Source organism: Aythya ferina (assembly GCF_964211825.1).
Source record: "Aythya ferina genome assembly, chromosome: 13".
NCBI lineage: Eukaryota > Metazoa > Chordata > Aves > Anseriformes > Anatidae > Aythya > Aythya ferina.
In genome coordinates, this window is record NC_140311.1 from 17,635,726 (window position 1) to 17,658,614 (window position 22,889).

General features: G+C 42.0%; 1 protein-coding gene across 1 annotated transcript in view; it reads left to right on the plus strand.

The window, feature by feature from the left end:
• Positions 1 to 22,889, plus strand: part of CAPN6 (calpain 6) — a 59,405-nt gene that overhangs the window by 19,248 nt on the left and 17,268 nt on the right. Inside the window, exons 4-8 of the mRNA XM_084535064.1 lie at positions 15,711 to 15,842; positions 16,327 to 16,535; positions 16,909 to 17,101; positions 20,063 to 20,256; positions 22,016 to 22,093. Coding sequence (XP_084391190.1) covers positions 15,711 to 15,842; positions 16,327 to 16,535; positions 16,909 to 17,101; positions 20,063 to 20,256; positions 22,016 to 22,093 — 806 coding nt within the window. The remainder of the gene's footprint in view (positions 1 to 15,710; positions 15,843 to 16,326; positions 16,536 to 16,908; positions 17,102 to 20,062; positions 20,257 to 22,015; positions 22,094 to 22,889) is intronic.

A 22,889-nucleotide genomic window follows, 5' to 3' on the forward strand; every position in this document is an offset into this window, starting at 1 on the left:
CTGGTTCTCCAGAGCTGGGGTGGGGGAGAGGAGCTCTCCCTTTTAATTTGAGAAGCACTATAGGAACGGAAGCAGATACAATTTTATTCTCCTGAAGATGCTATTTCAGAAAACATCCTTTTCCAAAGAACAGGAATTTAGGAACTTGGTTTGATTGACTGTCGTTCCCATCAGTGATACAAGGTGGTGCAGCAGAACAAGGTACAGCTTGCCAAGCGTGTTTCTGGGGGTGAAGCCGTGTCTCCCTTCAAAGCCTGTTTTTTTTTTTTGCTGTGGACCAGGCTGTCTTCCTGCCTGTCCCCCGGTGGGCTGAGTGTGAGAGGCATTGTGAAAACGTTGTCTGGCATGGTTCCATCTTGTTTTCTGACTGGATAAACCATTCCTCACATCATATTTTGTCCGTAATATTTTCATCTGGGGAAGTGGTGACATGTCTTTTTGGGAATTGCTGAAGTGTTCCCAGAATGGAGCTGTTGCTCAGCCTTATTTTATTATTTCTGTAATTTTATTTTTATTTTCCCTGGAACATCTTGTTAAGCCAGAGCTTACCCAGAAGAAGAGATGAACAAGGAATTATAAAGCCTTCAGCTGTTAGCAAATACCCCACATCTGACCTCTGATGACTGAGTGCACCCTGCGTGACGTGAACGTGGTGGCTCAATCCTGTGTCACTGCAGAAGATTGCGTGTTCCTCATTGTGCCCTTCTGTGCTGGTGATGTCTGACAAGAAGCACAAAACACGGTGGCACCTGGCCAGCATTCCTGCCCTTGCTGTGTAGCTCTGTGTTCAGTAGATGTCCTAATACACAGCTCCATCCTTCTTCCCTCTTGTCTTGCAGGTACTGGGCCAGTGTGAGGCACGAGTTTCCTTTTTTTTTGTGGCAGTATCTTTAGATATATTCACCCTTCAATGAGTGTTGCATTTATTTACATATGATGGAGAGGCACTGTTCTGGAAGTGGCATCTTTCTCAACAGTATTATTCACCCAAGTCTTCCAGGGATATAATTATGAGCAAACATTTGTAAATGACATGCATGCCTGCCAAGCAGACGGCTCTCCAGATGCCAGTGTTTTGTTATCTTCTCTCCCGGCAGTTTTTCCAGTTTATACTCCCCTCCTTCAGACTACATGGAGGCTTTCTTACGTTGTTGCTGTTTTTTCCTCTAAAGAAAAAATGCTGAATGACCTCAATGTCACCTCTACAACATAAACACTACGATTCTGAGGTTCAGAATGTTTCTTTAAAGTTTAAAGTGTCAAGTTTTGCTTAGTTGATTCAATTGTCATAAAATGAAAAGTGGCCTCTCAGAAAGCCAGCCTCTATTTGTCCTGAGGCAAAGTGATGACGGAAAGAATGACATGGTAAAATTTATTTTAAGCCTGTAAAACAAAAAGCCTGAGGGTCAAATCCTTGGATGGTGCAAGTCTTCTTACAGTAATTGTTAGTTCATTGATTTAGGCTTTCTAATGAATTAAATGTCTGGCTTCTCTGAAGGAAAAATTATAGCCCAACCATGCCAGTTGCAAAGGAAATGAAGGTACTGTTCTGTCAACACTTCTCTTCATGAGTGGAAAGTATTCACCTCTGAGGCAGAGCATCTTTAAGAATCAATTTGAAAGAATGCAGAATATCAGGAGTTTTATGCTTTTCTCATTTCATTTCCAAATATACCAGGGTTTTTGGATGAGTAAGGTCTTGGAATCTGAGGTTTTTTTTTAAGCTATTATATTTTAGATTTGCAAAATCAGTTCAAATTTTATGCTCTTACCCTGTGATTTAAATGTATGTTTCCTTCGGGATTAATTCTGTTTAAAAACTAAATAAAGCTATGTGGTTTTCTGTCTAAAAGGAAGCTTTGAAAAATCCTTCACAGCTGAAAGAACTGCCTATGTATACATAATGCATGTACATACATACATATATACATGTCCTTTGAGATGGGAAGGCAGACCCTACTGCTTATTTTCACTCCTCAAATGCAGAATACCTTCAGCCTCCTCAGAGGCTGACAAAATCCTCAAAGACTCACTCCCAAACTTCTGTGTCGATCTTTTCATCAAAGATAACGAAGCATACAGCCTTAAGCAGCTGCTTTTTTAGTTGGCTGCAATTTTTTGGGTGGAAAACTGGCCCTGGAAAAGAACAGAGCTGGCCTAAAGAACTGAACGACTGGGGATGTCTAATAGACTATCTAAAGCACACTAAGGTCTTCTCATTGCCTGGAGCCAGCATCTTCTAGCCTGATACAATGAGTAAATAATTAAGATTTTGTTTGCTTTTTATTTATTTTTTTCTCCCTTGTAACTGCCAAACCTTTAGTCTTGTGATGGTAAGCAAAAAATTTGATCTCATTTAGCAATGATCCGGCTGTGGGCTGACCTTTGGTCTTTCAGTTTAGACTTATTGTTGTTTCAGCTTTACTACAGGTACAAGCATTCGTGGGGCTGATGAAGAACCTGAATGCATGTTTGCTCTCCCTTTAGCTCTGTAGATAATTGAGTCTTCCACAGAGAGTTTGTGCAGAGCTGATCTTGATGTAGTTTTTTGCATGATCGCTGTTGTCACTTTTCTTCTTCCTTCAGATAAAGGTCATTTAAGACATGTAATTTTCCTCCCGAACTGGAGCTGTGAATCCAGTACCTCTTCCTCTGGCCTCTCCTTTCTCGTTCCCTGACTCTGCTCTCCCCAAAGGAAAGTTAGCAGAAGTGATAATTGAGTCACATTCAGACACATGATCTAACAAGTAAACCAACCAATATCTGAACTGTAAGAAGAATATTTCAAATTTAATCCAAACATATCAAATGTAATCCAGCCATGGCATTTCTCATACTTGTTTTTAAGGGTCTTTCTCTGTTCTTAGAGGCATTGTGAATCCCTCATGAACAAAAACGAAGCAGTGTATCCATTGATGGATAGAGGTGGATTGAGGGGACTTGTACCTCTGCTGGCATAAAGCAACATCTCTCCAATTGCTTAGCTAAAGTGAGGCTGATTTACAGCTGAGAATCTGGTCTGCTTCTCTGCATCTGAACAGGGTAAAAATTATGGACCCTAAGAGGGATGCTGTGCTTGGAAGAGATAGGTAGGGGCACCGTACTAAGTTACTTCTGCAGACATTCCAAAAACTGCAAAAATTTAAAAATAAGAATCCCTTCTAGTCAACCACAAGTACACAAATTGTAAGACAAGGAATGAAATAATATTGGCAAAATTCACCGTTATTAAAACCAGGCCTTTTTTCTTGCCTTGCCTTTTGAGAGCTGATATGTTTCTGTAGGTTTTCTACTTACGTTACTTTTACTTTTGGACCATGATTGAATAAAATAACTGATGTGATTGATAGTGTGAGGGTAGAGTTAAAAGGTGACTCATACTTTTCTCTTGAAAGTAGTCTATGTGCTGAACACCAGCAGAGAGATTACTGGGGACGCAAATGTGCCAGAATGACTTCAGTGTCCCTGATGGGGTTCAGAGTTTCAGCTGGCTGAGATGGTTTTCCTGGCACGTCATAAGGAAATTAAACCTGGCAAGAGAGGAGCAATGCTGGGATGTTCTCCAGCATTTAGAGGTGGAGCTCTGCAATCTGAAGTCTGGATGGGTTTGATGTCTAGTCTAGTTCATGTCTGAGTTATCACCACCTCTCAAACCTCTCTTCTTGGGTGACAAGCAGGCTGCTCTCACAGTGGAAGACCTGGAGAGGTTTCTGTCTTCTCAGATGACTAGAGAGGCTTGAAGTTCTAACACTTCCTAAACGTTCATGGAGAATCTCCTTTTTTAATGGAATTCTTATGGTGCCTTGAACACATTTTAATAGGAATTGGAAGTCTGGATCCCTTCTGGTTCACCCAGAATGTAACTTAAATCCATAACGAACAGCTTGTGCTGTCTGGAAAACCATTCCTGGGAGTAACCACTGTGAGTATTCCCAGGGCTAGCTGCAGTCAGCGCTTTAAGATAAGTGGGAGCTGACTTCATATTGGAATTGCCACCATTTCTCTTGTAGTGTTTTACCTAAACTGGTAAATCAGGGGGGTAATTTCTCAGTGATGGCAGACTGTCCCTGTTGGCCATCACTGTCGATTCCTGCTAACCTGCTCATTTACTAAATAGACAGTTCCACAGAGCCTGCTTTTTCTTTTCTTATTTATGTGTGTGATCCTCTCCTTGAAGATAGGAAATCCTATGCAGCCCTAAATGAACAACAATGGGTTGTGATATGCACCCTGATCTTTATACTGACTTTATTTAAACTGATGAAGATGCAGGTCTGTTAGCAGGCAATCTTGTGACTAAAAAAATTCCAGGTCTCCTGTTTGACATCCTGGCTTTCTCTGTTTTCTGACAGTTGAATAACGTTCTTTGTATTAGTTTGGCATTAAATAGATGTAATATTAGTGTTCAGAAAGGAATTTGTCTGAAAGTAGTAAATTCAAATCAGTGTATCACATTGGGAAAACAAAAGATAAGCATGATAAATGCCGTCAAAGTGCTACATGAAGAAACAGCATGATATAAATAAGAAAGAAAAAAAAAACAAAAACAAAACCACAACAAAACAGTTTCTTATTACATCTTTCCAAGCAAGAGGTCTCTGAAGCATCTAGACAATTTAAACAGAGATTAACCTGATTGCACTTCAAGCGGGATACAATCCCAACCAAGTAAGCATTCCAAAGACCCTGGCAGGCTGATTCCTCCCAGTGAGCCAGAGGCCTGCGGTGATATGTGTCAGACTGAAGCTGCTCTAGCCTTTGTTTTGTATTGAAACAGAAGGAAATCTTGGGCTGTGAAATACCTTGACAGTGATCGTGAGTTTGGAGTTGCTTGCATTTGACATCGAAGTAAGCAGAGCCCTCCCAGAGCGAATGAGGAAGGAAGAAGGTGCATCTCCACCTGTTACACTGAGCAGCCGAGTGGTTGTGGTCTTATTTAGGGGATGCTCTGCAACCTGCAAGACAGAAAAGTGTTGATGAACAGTGAGCAGTTAGCAATATTTGCCCTCAGGGTCTCTGTTCCTTTCATCTTTTTTTTTTTTTTTTTTTTTTTTTCCCCCACAGAGGAAGTACAATTAGAGTCTTCTTGTCGCCAAGGGGGTATCTGTTTCCCTCTGTCACTGGCAGTGCTTTGCTACTGACCAGTTGAAACTCAGTTTGGTAAATGGGGGTACATGTCCTGGTGAACCTAACCATGCCAAGGAGCGGAATGGGGGCAGGATACCCTGGGGAAAGTCTTATCCTTTATTAGCTGTCAGAGTGCCCACAAGAGAGGAAGATACCAGAAAGCAAGCTTTATAAACAGGTCTGTGAGATATGGAAGTGGTTTTCTTGTTGAGTCCTTCTGAAACACATTGAGTTGATAACAAAAGGTAGGGAGGAAAAAGGAAATGTGAGAACAGAATGAAGGAGGCTGAATGAGAAAGGAAGGTACCTGGCTAAAGAGTGACTTTGAGTGAATTCATGGACATAAGGGCAATACAAGCCAGCGTTTGGCAGCATCAGCTGCAGAAGTGGCAAATCAGTCTCACACTTACGCTGAAGAGGTTTACCCGTTAGCACTGAATATCATCCTTCAAATTTCCAAAACATTCTGAAGTTTTGACAGAATTAGAAAGAAAGGGACTTACCCAAAATTAATTAATTTCAGCCTTCTATCAGCAACCTATCTTAGGCAAAATAGGAGCTAACCTACAGAGAGGGAAAAGCATGTGCTCGATTGGCTGGTAGGAAACTCACCTCTGACTTTGCTTATGTGTTCTACTCTTTTTACTTTAGAAATCACTGTTAATATGAGTTTTTTCAGTTTCATCACTCAAGACTGAGAGACTTATTTGCTGCTGTTTATTTTCAAGATGCGTAAATAAAATCCTTTCTGGTAATTTCTGGAAACCAAGAGAGATAATACACATCATTCAGTTTGGCTGAGTCATACAAGTTGGTAGTATCCAGAAATAAAATGAATGCTGCTGTGTCATTTTTGATGCAGCATTTTTGTATCTCGGAATTTCCTCTTGCGGAAGGACTGAGACTCTTTACGATGTGAAGGTTGTACAGATTGTCAGACAAACAGGCATCATGCATCTGGGGTTCCCTCTCTCCACTGGCCTATTTGTTTTGTTCCTTAGCAACTTTTTCTGTGTTACTCCCCTTGGCTGCAAATCAGCAGCGCTGGTGACCTTTCTCACGCTGATGGGTGCTAACATTTATCCTTGCCTAGGAAAACTTTGCTGCTTTGGTATTTGCTTGCACCTGGACAGCACCAGATGCTGGTGTCACTCTCCTGGCTGCAGCTCACACCTGGTCTGGGCAATGGACGGAAGGAGCAAGCTCTACCAGAAGGGCCAAGCAATATCCTGGTGGGAAGGCTTTTTTTCTTGTAGATGAGTGATCTGATAAAGTTCTGGTGGCCTGGCAGCACTAACAGTGGCTCTCTGCAAGGAATCAGGCGTATCTCTGTATTACTAGAAGACAAATAGTCTGTTTCACGTGATCTTAGGCTGATCTTTGCCATAAAGGATGTCCAGGCTATAATTTAAGAGCCTGATCCATGTCCTGTTAGAACTGAGAGATGCCATTGGCTCTGACTTACATAGGCCCAGAAAGTAGAGTTTTGTTTACCAGTACAAAATTGCTATTTTTTTAAACATTAATTTCAAAATCTAACATTTAATATATTAAAAATAATCTTGTATTTTATGAGGCTTTTGTCTTCTGATCAGGATTTCATATATGCAAGTTGAAAGTTCCTCTTTTTATGTCACAAAGCAAGCATAGTCCAGAATGTGTATCTAGGAGGTTACAAGGGCTAATCCATATACTGTTATCCCAGACATTACAATTTTTTTCCTTAAAACAAAGCGTAGGAGAACACCTCAAGGTGTTGTCTGGAACAGATGAGGGGTTAGGAACATTGAGACTGGGAGAAAGGGATAAAAGATTTTTATCTTGAAGAAAGTGTCTGAGATAAATGTTGCAATTAGTAGATACTGGCATCTAGGCTGAAACCAAACCCTGCTGGAAAAAGGATGGCAAAGAAGAGGAGCTTGTTGCTAAAGAGATTTATGCTTTTTAATGTGGCTTAGGCTTAAGCTTTTTAGCCTTTAGGGCTTGTGTATTGCCATTGGATGAGGAAGAAATATCTGCCTTGAAGTAGAACAAACCACCTCCGTCTTCATCTGAATTTTCATTTCAGACAGTGTTTCTTAGAGGGTTTGACTTTGTTTTTGCTACATAATGCCTATTCACTGAATAATGACATAAAATGGGTGATTTTGCTGAACTCTACTCTTTTATCAACAGAATATTCCCTGCCTTATAAAAGGCAGTGATCAAGAGTTCAGCCTGCAGCTGTGACCAGCCCCCTGAGACACAGCGTGAGCTCAGGCCGGACAAACCCAGAGAGGTCCTGGCCACTGAGCCATAATGGTGCTTATTATCAGGCACAGAACAAAAATTGTGTACAAAATTTTCCAACCTCCTTTTCTCATTGTTTTCATTTCCCTCTTAGGAAATTAGTTCACGAACTTGATTGAAAAACATGTTTTGAGGAAGCACTAAAAACCCATAGCTAAACTGTGGGTGGCCTGTTAGTCTGCTGAACCAAGACTGAACTTATTGCCCAGGTCTGACCTCAGCCACGTTACTTTTGCCTGGAAGGGATGTCAGGCAGTTATTCTAAACTGACTGTCTCCAAACTTGCCCTTCCCTCTCTCACTTGCATTTAATGCAGAGGTATTCCCTGGCTTTGGTAGGTTGCCCTTTGCAGAAATCGAGTTAGGCTGGCTTATACCACCTGATTGTCAAAACTACTGTACGTTAAGTTTTTCTTGAAAATGGCCTCTTCTGCTTTCTATTTCAGTGGAAAAAAAGAAGGCAAATTGGTCTGAGATCCCTGGACTGCTGGCGGCCAATTTGGTAGCAGTTACAATGTGCTGAACAGCGCTCCCAAACAGACAGCTGACGGCACACAGGAGGCTGACTGCACGGCTAATGTGCACTGAGGCTGACCTGTCTGAGGCCCTTCCCATATGCTGCACATCCCCGTGCTGTCATACACAGTAATCGCTGATACTGATTTGAACTCAGTTATGATCGATCTTATTAAATACTAAGGAATAGACTTGTAATGTCCCTATTCATGCAGGTGGCCAACTCATCCTAGAAAGCTCCTTTGATGGCTGTGTTCATAATAGGAAGTGTTGAACATCCTCCAGCCTCGAGTAATATCTACTGCCCTAAGATAACACCTCTTTTTCGTGGAGCATCACTGTCTCAAATCACAGTAGAGAAAGCATTATACAAGAAAATGTTGGCTCAGTGCCCATAAAATGGTGTTGTTTCTGATGCAAAACAATGACATTTTCCAAGACATCAAAATATATGAAGTTTTAATCAATTAATGCGATGCTTTAATTATGTTATTTACCCCAAATTATGTCAAACTTATGTTAGCTTCAGGATGGCAGAGGCTAAAGCACCATAGAAAATGGAGCTGTGGATGAGTGAGACATGGATGAAACAAGGTATTGCAGAACAGACGGCAACATTAACCCACCAAAAATGGTCTCATACTGACGCCTGCTCAGTGTTGGATCTCCCTGCACCAACAATAACCTTTGGGAGATTTTATCTTAAGATCCACAGTTAATACTTTAAAAAATAGAAAATAAATTCAGAGAAAATAACCTATAAAATCACCATATTCTGGGTTGTGAGCTGTACTACCTGTGTTGCATTTCCTATAACCAGCTGGGCCTGCTTCTTGATGTGTATTAATTACTGTGGCTATTTGACGAGACCCTCATCAAAGACACTAAGGGCAATGTTTTCTGTAGCAAGTGTTTAAAAGGTATGGTCTGTTCTGAACTGTTTACCTTGTTTTATATGGTCAGCAGAGGGAGAAGTCTCTCTCTAGCCTTGTCACACTATGAGGGGTGGTAAGGTAAGGTCTGTAAGCTGTATTTGAAAGACCTTGTGTTTTGGTTAGAGCAGAACCTGGCCAAGAGGACGTGACTGTTTCCTGAAGTGAATCTGGTCCTAAGAATGGCAACTCTGCTGTTCGTGAGGAAAATACAGGTTGTATTGAATTTAGAGAAGGAAATAGGTTGGGAAAACAGCAAGGAAAAAGGCCATTGCCTTGTAAGTTCAGTGAGGAAAATGTGCTATCCTCAAGGCAGCCTTTCTCTAAGAGCAAAGCTTTGTGAATGCGCTGCAGCTCTGTAGCACGTTGACATCAAGCATCACAAGCGAAGGCAGAGCAGCAGGACAGACTTTAACATGCTTCCAGGAGGATGCTGGAAGACCAGACAGTCCTCAAGTTATTTCTGCAATGAGGAGCGCTCTCAGACCTTCGGTAAACACGTTGTTTGTTACTGAGGTTCAGGATAAGGTCAGCCCCACGGCAATCCGCTTGTACCCCTTCCAGCAACTGTCAGCATTCTGGATGAGAGCGGCTCCAGCGCTCCAAGGGTCAGGTGAAATCTAGTGGCAGCCAAAATACACACCGCGTTGCCCAACATTTGAGTTGTTTTTTCTTCACGAGGATTGATTCAGATCCTCCCCGAATACACATGTCCCGTAGACAGGGCAAGGCTGAAACCCATGGCCTTTACTGAGTATTAGTCAGAACTAGCCCCAGACTGAAAATGGAAAAAAAGAATGCTATAAAAATGTTTGTAATGCATTTGGTTTTGTAACAGGATTTATTGGAGAGGGACGATTGGGAAGAAGCATTTCCCAATCCCCAAATAACTGTGTTCTCTTTTACACAAGGCTGGAGCAAACTGGTGTACTCTTGCCCTTGCCTATGTATGGGAGGGTTTCTGTTTTAAGCAGTGCTTGGCATTATCCTGTTCTTAGGGACAGATGTTGCTGGAGAATGGTCACGAGGTTTACAGAGTAATTATGCAGCCTGGGGTCAGAGCGTACAGACAGAAACCTGAGGGCTAAATCTGCCTGTTGTAGATTGCCATGGGGTAACAGGACAGACGATACCGGCTGCCTCGTGATCTCGGTTAAGGGATGTTTCAGTCAGGGTCGTAGCTGACCCCAGTTCCCTTTTGATGGAAGTTTCTCTGAGAGCTGTCCTCTGCGAGGTTGGAGCTGTACCCCAGCTCGTGGCTGTGACTTAGGAGTTCTCCTTTTCCATTCCCAAGGCAGACTTTTCTCAGACATAATGAGGTTGCAAAAGGCTTTCTGCATACATTGAAGTATGTAGCACAGTTGGACTTGGTTATTTTTCTTTTTAGGGCTAGCTGCAATTGCCTTGGCAAGTAGCCTGATCTAGAGAGGGTTTCTATAAACATGCCAGCACAGCCGGGAGTTGTTATGGGGTAGACAATCTCTTCTACCCCTTAAGCTACACAACCTCAGAAAAAGTGAGGTCTTTGCTACCCCACTTTAGGTGGGGTTGGTTCATAGTTAGCTGTAGCCAGAGCTGAATGTTTTGCCTCCATATTCAGAAAGAATTACTGCTTGCACTGCTTTTCCCTTGCTTCCCTACACCGACTTCACTCTCTACAGGAATTGGCTCAGCATGATCCGAGGACAGGGGAAAAGAAGAAAATGGAAGGGATTCTCATCTCTGGCATAATTCAAACTGCTTTGAAAAAATGAAGGGAACGGTGTACCCAGCTCAAGTAGATCAGTCTGACAGAATCAAGGAAAGTTCCTGTCTCCATAGATCTTATGCTCTAGCAAAATTGGATTATTTTAATTTTTATTATTTTTATGATGTTAGGATTGATTTTTTTTAAAGGGCACTGAAGAAAGTAAGCTCTAAGTGCAACTGAATCCCTTGAAAATCTTAGCTGCAAACATTGCTATTACTTTCTTCTACTTTTCTTTCACCAAATGTCTGTTTTTCTATCTGAGCCAGCTGACAGACCTCAATCCACTAAAAATAATCTTTCCCTTTTCTCAGATATCAAAGATTTCTCATAATGTTTTACAGGGCAGGTTCAGTTAACATCTGTAAAAACATAGCAAATTAATTAACCCTTTGAATGTCCTTCTCCCTGTTTATAACCAATAAGGCATTTTTTTTAGCTCATGGACCTATGCTAAGGGTGACTTTTTCCTTTAGCTAAATTCCTCTAAGATTCAAAGTAGCCACAGCAAACTGAATTTAAAGCATGTAGTTAATCAGTTTTCTCCTGTACTTTCCTGCTGTGCTTCTGGTCTCTAATAAAATCCATCCCTTAATTATTATATATATATTTTTTTTCTTTTGAGGGAGTCACGACAGACAGCAACATAAGAAACATTTCCTGGCTCCAGTGAAATGATGTCTGTTGTCTCCCATGGTTGACATTGTTTTTTGAAATTTCCTAAGGAAAATCTATTGTAGGAAAAAAAAAAAAAAAAAAAAAAGAAACTTTTTCGTCTTTCATATACTACAGTCCAAACATTTTTATAGTTCATTAAAATTCCAGACCTCAATTTATCATTCCCAAGCTGATGACTAAGCCTATAAGTCTAATGGTATACATTGTATTATTAAAGGGTTTTGTGTGAGATACACTTAATATGTACCAGCTTGATTTCCTTGTAGTGTAGGGTGGGACAGATCTTGTGGCTAAGAAAGAAGGAGCAGATCTGATGTAGTTTAACTTTTGTAGGCCTTTGGCAATCTTTCTCCAAAGTATGAGAATTCAGAGTAATTCAAACTTCTGTAATGTGGTTGTACAGTTGATGAAATAAATCACATGGAGCACTCTCAAGCTGGCATTCCAGCAGTGGAGCCTGACACAGATTTCACTTAGGCTGGTACTACTCACTATTTTCATTACTGTTTGGATGAGGGAGGAGAAATCCAGGTACTGGGATGCTGTAGGACACAAGCTGGGATGGGATCACAAGTCTGTCAACGGGGCTTAGAGTTCAAACATACCTGGGTGTCTTGGTAAAGCAGTGTGGAAAAAATAGGATGGAATTTCTCATCCTTTCATGAACACAAGTATAGTGCTTTGGTGGTAAACAACTTCATGGCTAAGGTAGGGAGAAAGAATTACTGGGCAGCAATAGGATCCTAGAATAGGATCAGAGGATGGATCACAGTCTGAGTAACAGGTCGAATATGTGAAACTGTGGTGAAATCGACAGGAAAATGGCACCCCATCTTCAGTAAGCAAGAGTCTCGAGCTCTGCTCAGCTCTGTGAGGCCTTGTTTGGAGGATTATTTCTGGGCTTGGCTGCCACGTTTCACCAGTGGTGCAGGCTGTGTAATGCTAGATGTCAGATATTTTGAGCCCATATGGTGCAACAAGGATTGGAAATGACACGAGTGGACTTATGGTATGCAGGTGAAAGTCTGATGTGAAAATTAGAGCATCAGGGTTTTCAGCAGGACCTCAAGCCCCTGTGGCCTCTTACCTCCCTTTTTAGCCTCTGTACCTCCTACCTGTAGTTCTCCAGATGGTGTTTATTTCAGTATGCACATGCATAAGAGGAGAGCTGGGGAGAGCTCTGTGCCTTGGATGGTGGAATGCTCCCTGTGTGCGTAAATAATGCAGCAGCTGCATCTATTAGTGTGGTTGTGTCATAAATAGCGTGGCTATTAACTGTTAATAATGTACAGTAGGATCCAGTAAGCTCTTCTAAACCTCTCCTTGGAAGTGTGAAGATGTTTGTCTGTTTTACAGCACAGATAACGTGGCTGACCCTGAGTAAAGGGATTAGGGTGAAGCTGCCGTGTTTATAAGGAAAGTACTTCTGGTGCAACTCAGAACCCAAGTGCTTAGGTTGAGAGGTAGAGCAGGCAGCAGTCTCCTGAAAATGCTTGGGGCACATGGTCATCTCCTTTCTGTGTCTTTTTCTTATAACTCCTGTCCTGTAAGTTGGTTTGTTCCTCAACTATCCTAAGTTATCACCACTGGGACCATTACTGGAAAAGTGATATATTTTTTTTTTACACGCTTGGAATGAACAAAAGTGCTTAAAGATCCTCACAAGGACATCAGTATAATATATTAGCATATTTCCAACTGTGTTGGGGGAATTGTGGCTTAGATGGCTAATTACATCTCGAAAGTACTCCTCAGTGTGTGATGTTGCCTTGCTGTTGTCTAGGTGGTGCAAGCATAGTGCTGACAGTGGCTGTAACCTGCACCTGGGTATTCCTGGGCATATCACCTAGGCTGCACAGTGACATTGTCACAGAAGCTGTTCTAATGTCTGTAATTAATGCCAAGAGAAACAGAAGTAAATGTCATTTCTTTTGCTGTTCATCTCAGAAGTCAGAGTCTCCCCAGCAGTTTCATAACAGTGGATTTACCCAGCAGGATCCCGAAGCATGCAGGGGCCGCGGTGGAACTGGTGAGGTGCTGTCTCTGCACTCTGCTGCTCCGTGTTTACTCTGGACCCCAATGGTCAGCAAATGCTAATCTCATCCATATGTCTGGCATTCAGCAAATGCTGCTCTCTGTTTTTAATCTGAGGATTGTGTGAGATATGAGACACACTTCAATTAAAAAAAAAAAAAAAAAAAGGTTTAATGTGGTTGTTTTTGGCAAAGACAACCAAATAAGATAAGATATTTGTAATACATGGTAGGGCTTGCTTTCTTTCAAAGCCAATGAAAGTTTTGGCTTCCTATAGTGACAGAAAAGTTTGAACAATTTTAATCCTGGAGGATCAATTTATCTCTTGTTTATTATGCAAGTAAAATAACATTTTGAAAGGAAAAACAAACTAGAAATTATTACTACCAGACATACATGGAAATGGGGTATGAAACTTGAGTTTACCAAAGCTGGGTTTGGAATTTTTGCTCCCAAGTATCCAAAATGGGATCCAAGTACAGGCTGAGTGGTACTGATCTCAACTGATACCAACCTCTGCAACATGCAGCTGCATTGGTTTGTGTTAGCTGAAGTGCTGGTCTGAAGTTCCTGGTACTGTTCCGTGTCAGAGCACCCAGACAGGTGAATGAATCCATCTTTTCTGCAGAAGAATGTATTGTACATGGCCAGGTTTCCTCTTGCTGACCATTTTGTTACTCAAAATTTTTGTTAAGGTTAGTTAATAAGCTTTGAAATTTTCTCTAACTGAAGCCACATGTAAGAACTATGAACAGAACAATGTCATGTAATGATCAGTCATTTGTTGCCCAACAGGCATTTAAAATTCCTACCAGTTGTTATTTCATAAGAAAAGTCTCATGCCAAATGTTGTATTCTTAAAGAAAGCAGCAGCAAATCCTTGTGTTATATATGCAGACATGCATTATGTACTGACACACACTGAGCCACCCTAGGCTGCCATCTGCTAAACCAGCCCAGGAAAACAGGCTTTCAGCTCAGAACTGAGGTTCTTTTTTCCTCTGAAAATAAGTTCAGCTGGCACTGGTTTGTAACAGACCATCAAAGGGAAGACTGAGAGGTTTTGACATGCCTGTGGTGTTTAGCCAGGCTTGGGTTGTATTTGGGGATCGTCATCTAGAATTAGCAAAGGACTGTGAGAACCCACGAGGTGAGTAGCACAGCTCCTCATTCTGCTGCTAACGAACTGGAAAGTCTGTGGTAAATTTGGAGACTCCTGCCATGTTGACGTGAGGTGGAGCTGGTTATTCTGCATTTCCAATGCCTGGATATAAGGTCATTTCCTTCCAGCAGTGGTGAAATCTAGGGTTATTCTTATACTGTGAAACAGCAGAATTTCTTACCAATGTCTGCTCTCCCGTCCTCTTAACCAGTCAGCAAAGCAATGATTCAGATGAAGCATCATGAGCAATCCCAGTGTTGAAAGCAGTGAGCTGCACCTCAACGATGGGACTTCCAGATTGCCTCTTTCCCAAAGTATCGCTTGGCCCTCTCTGACACTGCGAGGCCACATACATAGCAGTTCAGAAAAACCTTTCTGCCAAGGGTAACAAACACACTATTGCTGTAAAATATATCCCTGTGTGCCATGATAGCTAGAGGTGCTCCTTTTAGTGCCTTGACCTGCAGCCTATCGTTGTACCCCTTGGGACAGACACAGCAAGGGGGCAAGCTGGGGAGGAGCAGGGAGATACCACAGCTATGCTGGGGTGAGAATCTGCCTGTACATAGGATGGAGACAGGAAAGCCATGGGAGAGGAGGAGCCAGATCAAAGAGAGGAATGAGCCCCGCAGACTGGGAGGCGTGTTTCAGACATGTGCATGTTTTCTGCCTTCTTCAGCGCTGAGTGGCAGTGGTCACTGCAGCAACTCACACTGCTTGTGGAGGAGGGTTTCCAGTCTGGCAGCCAAGGGAGTGGCAGTGACAGAAGAGCTTAGGGTTCTGGCCTCAGTAGCATCATTTCCTACTAATTTTCTACTTTTCTTGATATTTTTCCACCATCAAGGTCTTTCCCTGTAATGTTTCCTTCTTCTCCTTTTACTTACTTTCAGCTCCTCATCAGCTAATGTCAAATAAGTCTTCCAAATACTGAAGTCCTCAACGATCGCTTGCAGCTGAGAGCAGAACTAGGAACTCCAGCAAAAAATGGCTGAATTCTGATGATCAGAAAAGGCAACACAGTCTACATATAAGAATTTAAATACTTCTGTGTATTCTGACTTGTAATTATATTCAGTGCCAGAGCACTTTTGAATTTCCTGGTACAGAAACTCTGTGTTTTGACTGGGAGAACAGCAAATGTCAATATGATGTGGAACGCGTGAGGAGGGATAGCTGGCAGAAGCATGCTGTGATCTTTTGCAGTAACCTCTGATTTTCTTTGCTAGGATCTCTGCGAAGACCCCCACCTGTTTGTGAATGGAATCAGCTCCCATGACTTGCACCAAGGCAGCCTGGGGAACTGCTGGTTTGTGGCTGCATGCTCCTGCTTGGCTCTGAGGGAGTCCCTCTGGCAGCAGGTAGGTGATCAATGTGCTTGGTGCATGAAATAAGGCCAGTAAACCCTGGATGTTTCCCTCACTATCAGCCAGTAATTTTCCATCTAGGGATAATGCACCTCTGGCGACTGGTGAATTTTGGTGGATTCCAATTTTCCCTTTCTTTAGAAGTTCGTTTTCCCTGTTACAAGACCACAGTCACAGTTTCCCACAAGTCCCCACCACACAGTTTCATTGAGCACCAAGGAAGCGACACAGCAAAGCCAGAGGGTGCAATGGTCATTCTCTGCAGATCTATTCAACTACTACTTTCCTAGGTGTCTTTGAAATGGGGCTATATTGGACTTTGTACCAAATCCACCATTTTTTTCACCGCTTCATCTGTTTAAGGTCCACTGCTTTTGAAGCTGAATAGCACACAGTGCACACTCAAGGACACTCTGCCCTCTGAATGAAACTTAACATAGTGCATTTAATGACCTTTCCCTTTTGCATATTTTCTCAGGTGATTCCAGACTTTGAAGAACAAGAATGGGACTCTAAAAAGCCAGAGAAATACGCTGGGATTTTCCGTTTCCGTTTCTGGTGCTTTGGCAAATGGACAGAGGTGGTTGTTGATGATCTGCTGCCAACAATAGACGGGAAGTTGATCTACTGCCATTCCAATGTGAAAAATGAATTCTGGAGCGCATTATTGGAGAAAGCTTATGCAAAGTATGATTTAATTTATTGCCCTTTTAGACCTCAGTGCAGTCCCTTCTATCCATCTGCTTGTTTCATCTCTCAACCCAATCATACTTTCCAAGGGTTTTGGGTTTGCTTCTAGTAGAGAAATTTAAAAAATGAAAACTCTTTTTTTTTCTTTTTTTTTTTTTATCTGCATGGAGGAGTGCAACACACTGTACTTAGCAGCCCAAAGCCTTAAGGATCTTTCCACTCCTTTCCTAGCAAGTGTTTATCTGCAATCTGCAGTTTTGCTTTGTTTTGTTTTCCCTGGTGAGCCACAAATATATTACCTACATTCAAACCAAATTAGAGTACTTCTAACAGCCACTTGGTGAATAAGAATGTTCTGTGTTACCTCTAGGCTGGCTGGATCTTATGAAGCCCTGGATGGAGGCAGCGCTGCAGATGCAATTGTGGATTTCACTGGAGCAGTGGCAGAATCTATTGACTTGGTACAGGGCAAATACAGTGAGATTATTTCCGAGCAGATGAAACTGTTTGAAGACTTGCTGAAAGTGCATAAAAGAGGCGGGCTGATCAGCTGTTTCATCACGGTAAGTATGGAGAGCTGGGTATTACAAGTTTATTTCAATGAACTTTCTTATCTGGAAAAAACAGTAGCTTAAGTATATTGAGTGCACCCTTTATCTGTATGCTTTGGAAAAGCTTTGTATGGAGAAAGCTAGCAAGTTGACAGTGTTCTCAGCCAAGTGCAACTCCAGAGCCACCAAATACAATCATAAAACCACAAAGCCACTTGTGCTTTTGGCCACGCTACTGTGGATCTGGAATGCCGTTCTTTCTGAATGGTCACAGTTGTGTATTGACCCGAGGTTAATCCACCTAGAATGCCCTAATTTACAGGCCAGATGGCAGCATTCAGTTTCTTTATTTCCCAAGGAAATTCATTTACAGAAAACACTTCTCCTGGCACTAAGCTGCTGGGACTTGCTGACTCTGCTTGTGAGGATGCAGTCAGTGGAACACCAGAGCAGGGCTGAAAGGCTGAGCTAGCTTGGCCGCTTAAGCACTCTATATCACAGATGGGGAATTTAAAGCAAAGATCTTATTGCTGTCATGCTTAACTATTTCCTACCTTGCAATCTGTAGTGTTATTGCTAAATCCATACTAAATTGATGGACCCCTGGCATTGGTTCATTCAGAAAGTCTTGTGAGTATTACATTCATTGTGCAGTTACCTACAACAACAGGAAATCAGCCGAGTTTGGAGGTGCCTGAGAACATCATCTGTCTAGCTAGGCCTGGCCATGCACTGCCTTGTGCCTGTACCATGGTACCAAAGAGGAACACCTGGTACTTTGTGGGAGATCAACTTGAAACAGAGAACTCTGCTGGGATAGAAGAGGAGTCCTGAACTGTTCCTCCCAGCAGAACAGGCAACAGCTCAGAAACAAATTCTTCTAGGTCTTTGGTGTTTGTACCTTTGTCATGAGGTCTGAATTTGTATTTTAAAATAATTCGTTCCATCTGGTTTGTTTGGACCAGGCCATACTTACTGGTGTGATGGTTATTAACAGTGTTTATGGGATGATAGGTTGCTCCCAAATGCTGAGGCAGTTCAGTTTCCTAACACAGGTCTGGTGAGGGATAGACAAAATCTAGGGAGTTGTAATTTAAAAGGCAATTAATTAGGTAGTTGTAATGCCTTCACTTCTTCCTGGCATTATATTTCTGCCTGTCAAATTAAACATAGTTACTTCTAAGCTTGATTACACAAGGGCTGTTCATATTGGTTTGGCTTGACTCACCTGCATTTATCACTTTTTGATAGCAGCATTATACTTTCCATCTAGCAAGCTTCATTGTGTGTATTTAATACTCAAGTGGCTTCATTGCTGACTTACAAACATGTCATCATTTTCCTTGGATTGCAAAATAGCCCTGAGCTTCACCATTTGGAAATTTGAACAGACAGCGGATATTTAAATATCTCATTAAAATAAATATATAAATGGTTTCAGAATGAAGTGGGAAAGGCAACCCAGCAGTATAGGAAAAGCCTGGGGGATAATAAAGGCAGCAGGAGAGGTTACAGACTTTTGTGCTGTGAAGGACTCTTTTAGTTGTGAAAAATGTAAGCGAAAGTGTTACATTGGAGAAAGCCCAAACCCATTGGAAATGTCAGCCAGTCTTGATGTAACACATGAGCTGATTCTTTAGGAGCCGCTGTCAGTGAAAGGCAGAGAGGTCTGGGAGAGAGTCTCACACTTGCAAGGGCATGTCTTGTCTGATTTGATAGAAATTTCTCTTTTGACTTTTTTTTCTGATTTCTTATCTTTGTGGATGAAACAGTTTTGTATCAGCGCAATGCCTCCCTGAGGAGAAGGACCCTGTCTGTTTAGACCAGAGAAATTTTGAAATGGATAAAAATATTGGGGATAGTACTAGGTGCTGTTCATAATTCTAATAAGTCCTTCTCTCTGCACCAGAGCAAAGGCTTGCTTGGTCATTGGACTCTTAATTAGATTATTACAAGTTATACATGGGGATCTGCACTGAGTCGAATCTGCTGTTCTTGCTGTCCAAGAGTTCAGTGTCTTAAGGCATGCAGGTTATGGCCCCACACAGGCGAGAGAGATTCTGCAAAGCTGCCCATGCTGGCTTCAGATAGGATGTGATGAATCCAGAGACATGCCCATTGGGATTGTTTCTGCCTCGGAAGCAGCGTTATAGCACTGGCACAGCTTTAATTTTTCCACTGTCCTGCCTGGTATGTGTTGCTCAGAAACACTGCTGCACTAGCTTTGTAAAGGGCCCGTCATTCCGAGCAGCCCCAGCATCTGCGTCTGATACTGCTTTTCTGGTTTTAGAGGTACTTGGGAATTTTATTTAACACATCCAGATGAAAATCTTCCAGGAAAGCCTGCAGATCTGCCTGTTGCTGCATGAGAGGCCTGAAAGATCAGGAGTGATGTGAAGGACACGTCTGATAAATGGCTAGAAAGCTTTCTTGCTTGCGCCTCGTGTTTCTATCCTTGCAGATAGTGCAGTGACTTCCTGGGTATCAAATCCACCCCAACACAGAGATGGGCACTGGACTCACCGGTAAGTCCTTAGGCCCTACAAAGTGTCCAGCTGAGGGCACAAACAGGCAGTGCTACATCCGAGCATAGCCATCGGTATCCAGAGGGCCATTCTGTGAAGATGACAACACTTTAGAAGGGCTGACAAAGCCTGTCCACCAGCCAGTCTTTAGCTGTCTGAGGCCAGGAAGAGACGATGTCCATAGCAGGCAGCGTTCTAGGCTCTGGGCTTGTCTCCTGGGACTTGCCTGGCACTACCACAGCTAGGAGAAGCCTAGTGAGCTGCTAGTTTGAGCTGTTGGTTCCCTGCGTAATCAAAGCACTTGGCAAGAGAAAGCATAGTTGTGTGGAAAAAAAAAAAGAAATCTTCCCCATCCTACCACTTGAGTGTGTAGATGGCAGATGCCCTCAATGACCTGACTTCTCTCTCTTTTTTTTTTTTTTTTTGATTGTCATTTTTGGTGCCGCAGGATTCCTCTGGCAGTGCCAATGAGGTGGAGACAGCGATGGGTCTCATCATTGGTCATGCCTACTCAGTGACTGCAATTCGGAAGCTGCACCTTGGAGAAAGGCTCACATTCTCTTTTAAGGCAGAGAAGCTCTTCATGATCAGGCTGAGGAATCCCTGGGGCAAGAGAGAGTGGAATGGCGCCTGGAGTGACAAGTAAGTGCTGCAAATCCAGTGTCAATGGAACAAAATTGTGGTTAGGGCCACCAGAAGTTAAATGCATGATTAAATGCTGAGACACAATGTCAGCCTGCAGTACTCAGAGATGTCTGAAATGTTTTGCTGCCTCTTCCCAAGCATAGCATTCTGTGAGCAGATGAACGCATCTGGGAGCAGCCATAGAGATTATGACTTTCTGGACCTTGGTATACATCATTCTTCTGGCCCACTGTATGATGAGTAGAAAAATAGCCTACAATTAAGGTGATGAGTCAAGAATATGAGGTTTGTTCCCAGCTTCACCACTGGGTTTGTCTGTGACTCAGTTTCTCATCTGTTTTTGGTAGCTACTAGGGAGGGTATGAGTCTTTCATTCTTAGCTAATTGAACTGACTGGTGAAAAATGCTGTAAAATGTCATATGTAAAATGCCATAATGGCATATGGCATAATGTAAAATGCCATATTTGAAACTTCTTGAATTATCTTATGTTGAGTTTTAATGTGCGCCATGAGCTTAGCAGGCAGCCCTACAGAGTTGGAAATGATTGCTGAAGGGGTTGTATTCCATTGCTGACAATTAACTCACAAAAAACCATTTAATTAGGATGTTAGAGTTCAACAGTGTGCTTACCAGCCGCTTTTAGTATTTAATAATGCAATGCTCTTAACAGCATATTATGTTCCTATCTTCCATACTTCATCTAGCAAAAATCTATTACATTCAAAAAGGATTTTGATTCAGATGAAATACTGAGCTGACAAAATGCCAAGAAGAGTTGCTGTGTTTTGTTTAACTTAAGCTCTAGCTCTTGTCTTGCACAGCTGCCACTCATTCCAGTGGAAGCACTGAGGACTCTGATGCTGGACTATGATTTTTGGCCTAACAGAATAAAATTGAGAATTTCTAAATTGTTAAAGAAAATGTCTGTTATGGCAGGCAACCTCACTTGGCTCCTGCCAAACACCTTCACCTTTATCCTCCAAGTACTTAGAGAAAAGGAATGAGGACTTGTGGCTCCATTTTTCTTTCCTGTAACACATAAGACAAAAAGCTCATGTTGTATTCTATCACGTTGCCTGATCTAAGCGTCAGAACACCTACATTTAGGATCCTCTGCTCCCTGCAGTCTGGGGAGAGAGGCATGTCCCTTTGGGGAACAATGTAGAGCATGTGAATACATGCTAATACAGGCAACGAAGTGTCTGTGCACTGTACTGTTACTCTGGAAACTGGACACTAGGCATGTACTGCAACAATTTCTTCTCAAAGGCTCTCTGGGGAAATCTAGGAAGCCCTCATGCCTCTTTTTCTTGAAGAGATTGAAAGACAAAGATGATAATCTGGTTTAAGTGAAGCATTCAATAAGTTCCTGAGGAGGGAATCCAGGTTTCTTTTAAGGGCCTTTAGGAAATGGAGTCAATCTCATATACCTTCCAAACCTGTTGCTTAATGGTCCTAAAGGAGAGTGTGACAAAAGAAATCAATAAAGTTCTGCTCTAGTTGTGCCCATTGCCATTCACCTCCTTTTTTAAAGTAGCTTTCAAATCAATTAATGTTTTTAAACTCCTTCTGTAAGCCACACACCTTTTTTTTTTTTTTTCCCTGAATATCATCTATCCTTTTAATATTCCAACATTACCTTTATAAAAAAGAGGCCATGAGAGAATTTTACTTGAGATTATTCTTTCAGATGAGAGTATTTACTTTCATTCACTACATCTTTGTTGTTGTTTGTTTTGGTTTTGCCTTCTAGCTCTGAAGAGTGGAAGAAAGTCAGCAATGCAGAACGTAAGAGCTTGGGGCTCACTATTGAGAATGATGGGGAGTTCTGGTGAGTGGGAGTTATATGGAGAATTTGCAGATAATAGCTACAATGAGAAATTGTCATTACATCCATGATTTATCAGCTTCAAAAACAACTTTTCCAAATGGATAATGCATTATCCAGTCCCAGCACGAGGTCTGTTTCTTTTAAGCTCTCAAATGATGACAGAAGAACAGGAAAAAAATGGATTAAAAACCAGATGAATAAAATGAGTTGTTCTTAGTAAATGTGAGTTTCAAACACCTTCAAAATCTGTTATATATATTTATGACAGTCCCTCATAATCCAAAGCAACACGTGCTGATTTACAGACAGAACGCCAAATATTATCAATTCTGTTTACTGACTGCTGTGTAGGATTTCTAGGGCAACCATGACTGAGGTATCTGTGAATACAATTGCAGCAATTGGTGTTTGTCAGTGCTTTCCAGCATGTGGAAAAGGTGTGTTCATTTTTTACAGAAATTCTAGAACTCTGTTTCCACCCTGCTTGGATCCAACAAGGCATTCCATCAACGTCTTCAGCAGACCTGCTAGTCAGGCGCAGTGTGGAAAGTCTTTAGTTTCCTTGGCTTTGTCAGAACCAGCAACCAGAAGCCACCTGTAGGGTTTAGTCCTGGGCCATTAATAAACCAGGGAACTATAGGAGACCACAGATACCAAGCTGTTCTCTTTTACAAAGAGGGAGCAGTTTTTTTTTTACTTGTAGCCTGGTCTGTTACCATGGCAGGCACAGGTTTTAGCACTGAGATGGTGCTAAATAACAACTACATTCAGAGTACTCACATTTGAGTCATGTTCA